At 41.7% G+C, this 13,184-nt stretch overlaps 1 protein-coding gene across 5 annotated transcripts in view; it reads right to left on the reverse strand.

Annotated features, from left to right (window-relative positions):
• Positions 1-13,184, reverse strand: part of LOC122807829 (inter-alpha-trypsin inhibitor heavy chain H3-like) — a 1,807,468-nt gene that overhangs the window by 1,546,295 nt on the left and 247,989 nt on the right. For all 5 annotated transcript variants that reach the window (XM_044078927.1, XM_044078926.1, XM_044078925.1 and 2 more), the window contains exon 6: positions 10,797-10,962. In XM_044078927.1, coding sequence (XP_043934862.1) covers positions 10,797-10,962 — 166 coding nt within the window. The remainder of the gene's footprint in view (positions 1-10,796; positions 10,963-13,184) is intronic.

The raw sequence follows: 13,184 nt of genomic DNA on the forward strand, positions 1-13,184 counted from the left end.
AGCTAGCTGAAATGATAGAGAGAAGGAAGGTTGATATATTGTGCGTACAAGAGACCAGATGGAAGGGAAGTAAGGCCAAGTCTATAGGAGGTGGTTTCAAATTGTTCTATCATGGTGTGGTTGGCAGAAGAAATGGGGTAGGGGTTATCCTAATGGAACAGTATGCCAAGAGTGTTTTGGAGGTGAAGAGAGTGTCTGAAAGAGTGATGTTTATGAAGTTTGAAATTGATGGTGTAATGATGAATGTTGTTAGTACATATGCTCCACAAGTTGGGTGTGCGTTGGATGAGAAAGAAAAATTTTGGAGTGAGTTGGATGAAGTGGTGGTGAGTGTACCCAAGGGTGAGAGACTAGTGATTGGAGTGGACTTCAATGGGAATGTTGGTGAAGTGAACAGAGGGGATGAGGAAGTGATGCGTAGGTATTGTGTTAAGGAGAGGAATGCAGAAGGTCAGATGATTGTGGATTTTGTGAAAAGGATGGACATGGCTGTGGTGAATACGTATTTTAAGAAGAGGGAGGAGCATAGGGTGACGTACAAGAGTGGAGGAAAATGCACACAGGTGGATTATATCCTATGTAGGAGGGCCAGTCTGAAGGAGATTGGAGACTGTAAAGTGGTGACTGGGGAAAGTATAGTTAAGCAGCATAGAATGGTAGTCTGTAGGATGATGTTGGTGATCAAGAAGCGGAGGAGGAGTGTGAAAGCACTGCCAAGGATTAAATGGTGGAAGTTAAAAAAGGGTAATTGTGAGGTGGAGTTCAGGGAAGAGTTAAGACAGGCACTGGGAGGCAATGAAGAGTTACCGAATAGCTGGGTAACTACAGCAGAGCTAGTAAGGGAGACTGCTAGGAAGGTGCTTGGTGTGACATCTGGACAGAGGAAGGAGGACAAGGAGACCTGGTGGTGGAATGAGGAAGTACAGGAGAGTATACAGAGGAAGAAGCTGGTGAAGAAGAAGTGGTATTGTCAAAGAGATGAAGAAAGTAGACATGAGTATAAGGAGATGAGGTGCATGGCAAAGAGAGAGGTGGCTAGGCTAAGGATAAGGCATATGGAGAGTTGTATGAGAGATTGGACACTAAAGAGGGAGAAAAGGACCTGTACCGATTGGCTAGACAGAGGGACCGAGCTGGGAAAGATGTGCAGCAGGTAAAGGTGATAAAGGATAGTGAGGGAAATGTACTCACAAATGAGGAGAGTGTGTTGAGTAGATGGAAAGGGTACTTTGACGGGTTGATGAATGAAGAGAATGAGAGGGAGAGAAGGTTGGATGATGTGGGGATAGTGAATCAGGAAGTGAAGCAGATTAGCAAGGAGGAAGTAAGGACAGCTATGAAGAGGATGAAGAATGGAAAGGCTGTTGACGAAGATGACATAGCAGTGGAAGCATGGAGGTGCTTAGGAGAAATGGCAGTGGAATTTTTAGCCAGATTGTTTAATGAAATTTTGGAAAGTCAGAGGATGCCTGAGGAGTGGACAAAAAAGGTTTTGGTACCTATCTTTAAGAATAAGGATGATGTGCAGAGCTGCAGTAACTACAGAGGGATACAACTGATCAGTCACAGCTTGAAGTTATGGAAGCCAGGTTAGGAAGGGAGGTGATGATTAGTGATCAGCAGTATGGTTTTATGCCAGGAAAGAGCACTACAGATGCAATATTTGCTCTGAGAGTGTTGTTGGAGAAATACAGAGAAGGTCAGAAGGAGTTGCAGTGTGTCTTTGTGGACTTAGAGAAAGCATATGACAGGGTTCCTAGAGAGGAGATGTGGTATTGTATGAGGAAGTCGGGAGTGGCAGAGAAGTATGTAAGAGTGGTACAGGATATGTACAAGGATAGTGTGACATTGGTAAGAATTGCGGTGGGAGTGACTGATACATTTAAGGTGGAGGTGGGATTACATCAAGGATCAGCTCTGAGCCCTTTCTTATTTGCAGTGGTGATGGACAGGTTGACAGGTGACATTAGACAGGAGGCCCCGTGGACTATGATGTTTTCAGATGACATTGTGATATATAGTGAGAGTAGGGATCAGGTTGATGAGACCCTGGAGAGGTGGAGATATGCTTTAGAGAGGAGAGGAATGAATGTCAGCAGGGCAAAAACAGAATATATGTGTGTAAATGAGAGGGAGGGTAGAGGAATGGTGAGGATGCAGGGAGTAGAGTTGGTAAAGGTGGATGAGTTTAAGTACTTGGGATCAACAGTTCAGAGTAATGGTGAGTGTGGAAGAGAGGTGAAGAAGAGAGTACAGGCAGGGTGGAATGGGTGGAGAAGAGTGTCAGGAGTGATTTGTGACAGACGGATACCAGTAAGAGTGAAAGGGAAGGTCTACAAGAGGGTAATGAGACCAGCTATGTTATATGGGTTGGAGACTGTAGCATTGATGAAAAGGCAGGAGTCAGAGCTGGATGTGCCAGAGTTAAAGATGTTAAGATTTGCACTGGGTGTGACTAGGATGGACAGGATTAGGAATTGGTATATTAGAGGGTCAGCGCAGGTTGGACAGTTTGGAGACAAAGCAAGAGAGGCAAGGTTGTGTTGGCTTGGACATGCACTGAGGGGGGATGCTGGCTATATTGGAAAAAGGATGCTAAGGATGGAGCTGCCAGGTAAGAGAAAAAGCGGAAGGCCTAAGATAAGGTTTATGGATGTGGTGAGAGAGGACATACAGGTGGTTGGTGTGACAGAGCAAGATGCAGAGGACAGGAAGAAATGGAAACGGATGATCTGCTGTGGCGACCCCTAACGGGAACAGCCAAAAGAAGATGATGATATATATATATATATATACACATACATGTGTGTGTACAGGTATGAATTTGTGTATGTATGTATATATATGTATGTATATATGCATGCATTCATTTATTATTATTAAAGTATTTATATGCCTAAAAACGAGACACTGTAGAGATAAAACAAACTAACACAAAACTGCTAAAAACAGATGGTTAAAACCTTAATAACCAAGGGTGCAATGCATACCTTTCAAATGTCCAGATTTTTGCAGACTTGCCATATTTTTGCCTCATATTTTTGGTCTATTCCTCATAAAATTTGTGGTTTTCTGGCAAATCACTGGGATGACCTGAGGATTGAAGTCACTAAATACTGACATACATTTGAGTTTTGAACTTCAAATCCTTCAGAAAATGTATGTTAGCACAAACCCTGTTACTCTAGCAACTTTCTAAGAACAATATTTAAAATCTGCCCCTATTTTGGGGCCTTTGCCCCCACATTTAGTCAGGCTTTGTCCAGATTTCTTGCACTAAGAGGTTGAGAGGTATGGTGCACTGAAACCATCAATATTTAAAGATTAAGACATCTACAATCATGTGAATTGTAAGCAAATCAAAAAAGGTGAATTTTCCCTGAAAACAATATTGCTCAATAACAATCACAAACTATCAACAACAACTGTTGTGTCAGAACTTCACCACCTGCTTGGCAAATGCAAATTCTCCTAGCCTCATTTCCCCAAAACTCAATTCTCTGGTAATGCCAGTATTTCTAATGAAAAGCCGTGCCAGGAATAATGCAGGAACTTACTGAGTTTGCCCCCTTCCTCTTGCAGTGTGACCATGGAGTTGATTATATAAGTTGGGGAGTCGAGGAGTTTCTCCTGAAAAATCACTGAAAATGATATTTTTGTGCAGTTTGTTTCAATGGGTTGACTTTTGGTGGTTGAGGTTTGAAAAATGTGCATTTGTCCTCTCATAGTAGAACTTGATGGTCAATTCTACAATCAACATTAAGAACAATAGAAGAAGCAACATGTGATCCAGAAAAGTTCCACAGACAGAGATCTAGAAAAAGTTCCACAGACAGAGATCTAGAAAAGTTCCAGATATACAATTACAATATCTGCAATGTGTTTCCTGAAGGGTTTTTTTTTTCATCTGGCAAAGACTTCTTGCCCATTTTTCCTTCCTATATCTATTTGATATTTTTAGGGAATTCTGCTTTTACAGAAAATGTATGGTAAATGTTTTGGAGACCAAAGCTGTTCTCCTTAATTGTAATCTGCCTGATGGTTTCAGAAGAAACTACCCCTATTTATAGAAGCACCCTAAATTCAGGTCTCTGAGGATCTGTTTAGCAAATACTGTGATAAAGTTTATTTTTAGCAATGCTGCTCTGGTGATATTGAGGGATAAAGCCTGACTGTTGCCAAGCCCACCCAGGTTCGATTAGCAGCTTGGGCAACTGGCTGAGCAGAAAGAAAGTGATATGCAGTTACACGGGTGTTCCATGTGGCAATCCCTGGTAGGGACTGGAGGTATCATGCTGGGGGGTAGTGCAATTACATGGGTGTTCCATGTGGCAATCCCTGGTAGGGACTGGAGGTATCATAGTTTCATAGTTTGGTACTAGGCTATCTGCCCTGGGGCATTTATAAGCCTAGCCATAGTGATGTGGCTTTCGCCACCCCATGTAATGGTACAAAAGTGTACAGAATAGATTTAGAATACTGTGCCTCTGTCTAGTAGTGACACAGTGAAGACCCCCTTACATAATAGAATTAGTTTACTGTGCCCCTGTCTAGTAGTGACACAGAGATGACCCCTGGGGTAAACCTACGATCTCCCATCCACTCATCAAGATTTCTCTTGAAGAGAGTCAGTGAGGGGCTCTGCCTAACATGAACTTGAATTCTGTTCCAGAGTATGGGAAGCCTCTGAGTTATGAATCTGTCCCTCCAGCATGTCCTATTCATATTTGTGAGAGGTTCAAATCTTTAGCTCTCATGGTTCTGATGGATTTGGATATTTTGAGGTGGAGCATGTCCATCAATTCCTGATTGGACATGGCCTTGTATGTCAGGCACAGATCACCTTTTAGTAGGCGGTATGCTACTGAATAGAGTTGGAGTTTTTTTAGTCTGGCAGCATATGACATATGTTGGAGACTCTTGATCCTCTTGGTGAGGTACTTTTGGGGTCTTTCTAGCTGTTGCAAGTGCCGGGTGAGGTACATACCAAATGGGGCATTGTACTCAATCATGGGCCTGATAAGGGAGGAGTACAGGGGCACAATGACCTCCTTTGATCTGGATGTGAATCCCTTCATGATAAGGTGGGCAAGGTAGAAAGTCTTTCTAACCACTTTGGCAACGTGGGTGTCAAATGAGAGGTCACTATCAACTTGGGTCCCCAGGTCTCTGATTACTTTTTCCGTACTCAGTGGGTTACCGCCTATGTGATAATTTGTGGGCACTTTGTTTTTCCCAAAGGGGATGACTATACATTTTTGACATTTAGTTTAAGGCCATGACTCTGGCACCAGCTGTCTATTTCAGTGAGGCCTTTCTGTAGGATATACGTGTCAGCTGGTGTATTGACTATGGTGCCTAGTTAGCAGTCATCTGCGAACTTGGTCAGCCACAACCATCCCATGTTTGCTTTCACATCTGAGAAATAAATGCCGAACAAGAGGGGTCCCAGGACAGAGCCCTGTGGGACACCACTTGTCACTGGCTTTGAGTCTGACATGGCTCCAGCGATTTTGACTTTATGGGTTCTATCCTTTAGCCAGTTTGCCACCCATCTTGTGACATATGGATTTACATTTAAGCTGTTGAGCTTGTCCATGATGCCAGAGTGGGGTATTGTGTCGAAAGCTTTAGCCAAGTCCAGGTAGGCTGTATGGACTGCTTTGCCCTCGTTCAATGGCTCTAGTGACTGTTTCAAAAAAGTCAACCAGGTTCAAAAGGCAGGATCTGCCTTTTACAAAGCCAAACTGGGTGGGATCAAGTGTCTGTAAGTCCCCAATGTCTCTGTTTATTAGTTCCATAATGATTCTTTCCATAGCTTTGCAGACCAGGCTGGTTAAGCTTATGGGGCGGTAGTTACCAGGGTCAGTAGAGGTGCCTCCTTTGTGGAGTGGGACTACTGTTGCTGTACGCCAGTTTTCAGGTACATATCCTGTAGTAAGGCTAAGGTTAAATAGCATTTTTATGTGCAGGTTTATCTCCTTTTGGAGTTCACGTAGCACGCAACCCGGGATACTGTCAGGTCCCATTGATGCTGTGTTTTTAGCTTTGCTGAGGGCAGTTCTCACCTGGACATTTGAGATGACAGGGAGGTTACATTCAGCTGGGATAAGTATTTCTTCTTTTGGGTGTGAGGGAGGGGAGAAATTTGCACTGAACTTGTCTGCCAGAATGTTGGCAATATCTGTGGGTTCAGTGTATTTTTTGTCATTTTGAACTAACTCTGAACATATCTGAGGGTTTCTGCCCAGGTTTCTAACATAGCTGATGAAGGCCCTGTGGTTATCTTTAGTGTCCATAGTGATTTTTCTCTCAAAGTTGGCCTTGGATGTTTTTATGAGAGAACGTAGCTTTCTACTAGTGCTGATCAGAGATGCCTTCTCTTTATGGGATTTTGCTCTGTTGTGCAGTAGCTTCCTTCTTTTGTTATACAATTTGTTTATGGCTGGGGTCCACCAGACAGGACGCCTGCCCTTGGTGGAGAGGGTCTTGGTTTTATTTGGGATTGCATGGTCCATGCATTCTTGGAGATGTCCGTAGAAAGCATTTGTGAAGGATTCTGCATTGTGGGATGTGGTTTCCACTGTCCCAGTGGGCTTAAAGGATACCATCTCATTTTTAAGAAGTGTAAAGTCAGCTTTTAAGAAGTTTTTCACTGTAGTCTTTTGTGTTGGGGGTGGAGGTGGGATATGTATATCCAGGGTGATTAGTTTGTGGTCAGATCTCACTAGTGAAGGGTATACTTCCGGTGTGGAGCACTTTGTCCCCATGTTTGTGATGATCAGGTCTAGTATATTATCTCCCCTTGTCGGAGACTTGACTAGCTGTTCCACTGCATTTGAATTTATGAAATCCAGGAACCTTTGGACTAGGGTGTTTGGACTAGAATAATGCACCCAGTCTATGTTAGGGTAGTTGAAGTCTCCCAATATGATGGTGTTTGGTGAGACATTCATATCCTCCAATGTCTTCAGTAAGGCTGAGTGGGGTTCCTGAGATTGGGAGAGTGGTCTGTAACATGCTACCAGTTGTATAGCAGTTTTGCCTATGGTTAGTTGCACCTGGATGGTCTCTGATGCTTCATGTGTTGCCACTAACCTGGAAGTGTGGGTGTCCTTGATGAATATGGACACTCCCCCTCCCTTTTTGGTTTGGCCCGAGTTTTGGGGCCGAAAGGCATGATACGAGGTATAGCCTGGTAGTGCTGGGGTGCTCTCAGGAGCCTTGAACCAGGTTGCAGTTACTGCACAGACATGCTGGGGCGTAGTGCAATTACATGGGTGTTCCATGTGGCAATCCCTGGTAGGGACTGGAGGTATCATGCTGTGAGGTAGTGCAATTATATGGGTGTTCCATGTGGCAATCCCTGGTAGGGACTGGTGGTATCATGCTGGGTGGTAGTGCAATTACATGGGTGTTCCATGTGGCAATCCCTGGTAGGGACTGGAGGTATCATACTGGGGGGTAGTGCAATTACATGGGTGTTCCATGTGGCAATCCCTGATAGAAACTGGAGGTATCATTCTGGGGGGGGGGTAATGTAAAGACAGGAAAAGGTGGTGGATGCCAAGGTGGGCTATGCACCCCAAGCCTCGGTGCGCACCCGACCCTTAGACAAAATCACAGGACCACAATGGGGTGGCAATGTGGAAGCATAGTAATGGGGCAGGACCAAAAAGTAAAACCACCCAGGCTGCTGTCAACAGCCATGATCCCAAGGATACCCCTAGGTTCTGCAACTGGCCCCTGCTAATTCAGAGTAAGTCCAGGGCTGACAAGAAGACCCAGTACAGACATAGTGCAATGAGTAAGAAAGACAAAGTATGAAACAGGGAGCATAAAGTGAAAGAAATGTAACATCATTTGTTTTCTTTTCCATGAATTTATGTGTGTCATGCCTTAAGTCATAATTTAACAAAGGTGTTTCAAAAACAAAAGAAGTCTATTTTTAGTGCCTTAGAACACCTGAGAGATAAATTCAGAGTTGTTTTAAGGATCTGCATCAGAAGGAGCACTTACAGACATTTCATTTACCTTTTGTTTTATATGTTGTGACAGAGTAACAGAAAGTTGAGCAACATAAAGATTATATTCTAATGATCATTTCTATTTAGACAGGAGGAGGAGAGGGTTAGTACACTCAGATGGAGATATCATGTAGCCTGCATAAATGCTCACAGGAACTGCGCAAGGGCAGATGATTACTATTGTAGCCTGCATAAATGCCCACAGGAACTGCACAGGTGCAGATAGCTATTATAAATGCCCACAGGAACTGTGCAAGGGCAGATATAGCTACTATTGGCCAGTAAAAGCATTGTGATCACCCACAAGTCCACATCATGTACCTCCTGTATATGGCTACTTGCCTACCTACCCAATGGTGCTAATAACTAAGAGTGATCATAAAAAAATCAACAAACGGGTGCATCTGCAATTGGTGCTAACCTCAATATCAGTCCCTTTAATTCCCTCTTGTTGGGAAATAATCCCCTTTTCAATACTTAGGGGCACTGTCTGTTAATATGGACCTCAGCAGGCCAAAACCAAGCAAATGCATAAGAGCTAAGCAAATAATCTACCATTACTTAGACCCATACAAAGAAAAAACAAGATAAGTCTGAAGCTTTCAATTCCTCTCAGATAATCAGGCTTTATTTATCTTAGATAAGCACTTTCATCTGATGACTTCATTAGATCTAGCAGTCCAAAGACTTCATCAGCTCTAACAGTGAAGAGTTTTAATTGCTAAATGTACCCACTTTGTAACAGCTACAGGGTCTAGGAGGCTTCACAATAGCCCAAAGGAAGGGGAGAGGTTGAGCTAGGACTGGCTTGCAACCAGCAAAACGCAGGAGAATAAAAGCAAACCCTGATGAAAGAAATGTCATAATTTGCATATCGGATGTGGCTTTTACTACAGAGAATTTGTAAAGTGAAAACAAGATAAGGGAGCTGCAAAACGGCACATGATAGTAGTCCTTGTAAATACAAATGGCTTCTTAATACAAACACAGTGAAAAAAACTGAATTGTGCTTCCTTTACAAAGGTAACACACATGGGAACAAGCATCCATTGTAAGGAAAGCTTTAACCCTAAAACTACCCACTAGAGGCTCTAATATCCCTGACCTGGTCCTTACCAACCTAGTCCATGCCTGCACCATGCCCAACATCTGCTCATCCCTATAAGTGGTTAGGACTGTGATTCATAAAGTGGGATTCTGAATCACAGTCTTAGGTAACTAGTCCAACCTCTTATTAATCAGTGACACTCTGTAGCAACAAATGTGTTTTGGAATCATTATGGGGCCATAATGTGCTAAATCAGTGGGTTCCAGCTTTTAGACCACTCCAGCTATGTCCATAAGGTACAGTTTCATTGCTGGTGTATTTTGATCTGCCATTTTGGCTTACATAGTAACTCTCTGCTGCACTCTGTTATGTGAAACTGCTGCTTTCCATAAACCTCAACACACCTGATGCTGTGTTAAATTATCAGTTGTAGGGTAAACGGTGACAACTGGCACAGTCACCCCAGCAGTTTACAAGAAAAGGTGATAGCAATGAGCTGCTGTAACAAACTTCATTCTGAAGTAACTTGGTATAGACCACTGGCCAAATACCTTCTCACTAAGGTAATGCAATCACCCAAGCACTGACTGGCACACTTGCACCTTAAAAACTAGTTCTGTTCTGACTTTCCTAGATTTTGTTAAAACCAGTAACTGGAGCAAATGGTAAAACTACCCAATATAGGGTCTAATATCCCTGACCTGGTCCTTACCAACTTATCCTGTGTCTGTATCTTACCTAACATCTGCTCGTCCGTGGTCAAATCTGACCACAAACTAGTCATCTTCTCTGTCATGCCTAGTTGGACAGCGCTGTGAACAAATGAAAGAATCTTTAGGTATTTCCCCAGGGCAAACCTACTTTAGCTTGTAGAAGATCTATGTAAAATTCCCAGCAATCCCTTGCAAGTAGACTCAATTGAGAGGCTGTCAAATTTACATCTGACTTTTACCAGCACCTTATTAGCTGCATCCGGTTTAAATATAATGATACATTCAGGAATAAACCTCTTTGGTGGAATGTCTGTATAAATAAATCGTATAACGAAGAAAAATAATGAAAAGTTGCAAGAGACCCCCATCCCCTACCTCGAGACCACACCGAAACATGACAGCAAGGAACTTAAGAACACTACTGGAAAATGTAAAACATTGCCAGAAACACCATACAAAGCTACAAATCTTTCTTCAGCTCTGTCAGAAATTTAAGGAGTAATGTCTCAATATGCACTGAGCTCATCTATAATAATATCACACTCTCTGATCACAAGGATATAACCTCTATATCAGTAGACAAATCTAGTGCAAATTTTGCCCATCTACCCACATTGTTGCCCACAATATCCCTGAAAATGTATTTCCCCTGAAAACATCTGAGAATCTGTGTCAAAGTCTAAAAATAATACTTCCATGGGACCAGGCAATATTCCAGATTACAAATTATGTTCTCATTAACCTGTGTTTTATAATTGTGGAAGTTTCCTTTCCACATACTGGAAATAAGACATCCATTAAATGTATGCACAATGAAATACAGTTTTGTGTGGTGTCATGTTCTGCTTTTTGGCTTGCCAAAAGTGTAACATATAAGTTCTGCTTCATCATTGCCAATTAATGAAGAACACTGATGCATACATGAACACACACACACACACAGTCCAATAATGTCACCAGAAAAGTAGAATTTGCTGTTTAGACTATTATTATTTCATCATCCATTACCTGGAAATGCTTGACCAGCTGTTTTGGCTTCACTCTGATAAAAAGTTCATATTTCCCAACATTTCTCTGAAGAAGCTCTTCATAAATCAATTCAAAAGTGATTTTGCTGGCAGCTGCAATGTTAACCGACACTGTGAATTTTTCCACTTTTCTTTCGGCTGTTGCTCTGCATGATTTAAAATATTTGTGTCAGAATCATAATATTAACATTTGATTACATGTTTTGATGTGGGACACCAGTTTCTTAAATTTCAGAATTATGCTGTCATCTTACCTGTACTGAGATAATATTCCTGAACTTTTCTTAAAATTACGCTTCCTTTACCCTTTCACCCCCCACCTGCGATATTTTGTGAGAGTTCAGTGCATCAAACCTTTGGCAGATAACATTTCCTTTGTTAGGAGATTGAAACCTCACAATATTTGTGATTCACATCTATTCCATCTGCACACTTACTTTGAGGCTACAGATAGTTTGCAGTTTTTAATGACACAATCTTGTGAAATTTGGACATGTACTCTGATATATGCAGAACTTGGTTGAAAGCAGAATTTGGAAGGATTATCCAGCAGGTTCAAATAAATTTTAATACCAATCTCTTCTTATACATATGGAAGTTTTATGGTTTAAGTTAAAATGTGAATTCATTTTCTGATGGTCTCTCTTTATCCTATCACCCTACCCAAACATCGCAACTTATGTATCACTCAGGTCTTTCTCAGAACTGAATTTATGCAGCATACCAACATGTTAACAGTTTTGCAACAGCTTTTTTGAGCAATGCTGTCCAGTAGGAAGGATTATCCGGTGACATGTGGTATTCCACATTCATGGATAAAAGAGTGCTTAAAAATGTATAAGATACACCCTGCACTGACTGACTACATTACAATAACCATGAAACAGTGGCAGACCACTTTGCAATTAAGCCATGATAAAGGACAGATTATTATCCCATGGATAAAAATTCAAAGGGGGATATTCCAGGGTGACTCTCTGTCACCCTTGCTACTCTGCCTTGCCATTAATCCATTATAGGTTCATAGGTTCATAGGTTCATACTAGGCTATCTGCCCGAGGGCATTTACAAGCCTAGCCCATAGTTTTGTGGCTTACGCCACCCCTTTAGTATGGGGAACTATACCCATTATTTTGCTGTGCCTCTGTTGAGCAGTGACACTGAGGTATAGGTTCATTAAGCTGTTTACTTAACAGCCTAGGCCATGGCTATAATTTGGCTTCTAGAAAACAACAAAGTCTAATGACTTCTCATATGCTCCTTGTAGATGATTTAAAACTGTATAGCTCATCAGATGAGGAACTGAAAGCACAGCTGCAGGTTGTTAAAACTTTTTCAGATTATATTGGAATGTCATTTGGTCTTGATAAATGTGCAAAAGCAACCTTTAAAAAAGGAAAATTGCAGCACCAGGAAAACATCAGTTTGAGGCAAGAATGTGATATAAAAGAACTTGAGCAAGAGGGGGTGTATAAATACTTGGGAATTGATGAAGGATCAGCAATAAAACATGCACAAATGCGAATAAAGCTAAGTAAGGAGTACTTTAGAAGACTTTAATCCTCAAACAGCATTAACATCCAGGAACAAGATCCAAGCTATAAATCAATTTGCTCTTCCTGTCCTAGCTTATAGTTTTGGAGTGATTGACTGGCCCCAAAAAGTGTTGGATAGATTGGATATTATAACAAGAAGGATGCTTCATGCTCACCAAATGATTTATAAAAATCAGTGTATACCAAGATTATATATTCCCCATTCCGAAGGAGGGATGGGCCTCCATGAAATTGATTACATGTATAGATCTGCAATCGTGGGACTCCACACATATCTACTGACCTCACAAGATCGAAATGTAGTGAAGGTTTTTAAACATGAGGAGAATAAATGTAAGATGACATCTCTGCTTAATTTAGCAGAAGCATATCGACATCAAGCAAGAACAGAAATCAAACCAGAAGTGGATAAAAAACAGGCAGCAACTGAATGTGCTAAAAAACAAAAGAAAGAATATAAGGTGAAGGACCAGATGAGAAGGCAAGAAATGTGGAAAAAGCATAAATATAGTTGCAAGTATAGAAAACTTCTGGAAAAGCCTCATGTTGATCAAGAACGAATGCAGGAATGGTTAAGGAGAGATGAATTTGCATCAAGAAATGAAAGGTTAATATTGACAGACCAAGACAGTGGGCTACGTACATGCTGGTTTACAAAGTCTATTGAACATGTGGGCGAAACAGATATATGTAGGTTTTGTAAAACCGAACTGGAAAGAGTTATACACCTTGTTGGTGGTTGCAATGCATTAATGGCAGAGGGACTGTATACTGAAAGGCATAATAATGTGGCGAGATTGTTACACTAGAGA

Source organism: Protopterus annectens, chromosome 7.part1, assembly GCF_019279795.1.
Source record: "Protopterus annectens isolate FY-2018-M chromosome 7.part1, PAN1.0, whole genome shotgun sequence".
Taxonomy (NCBI): Eukaryota; Metazoa; Chordata; order Ceratodontiformes; family Protopteridae; genus Protopterus; species Protopterus annectens.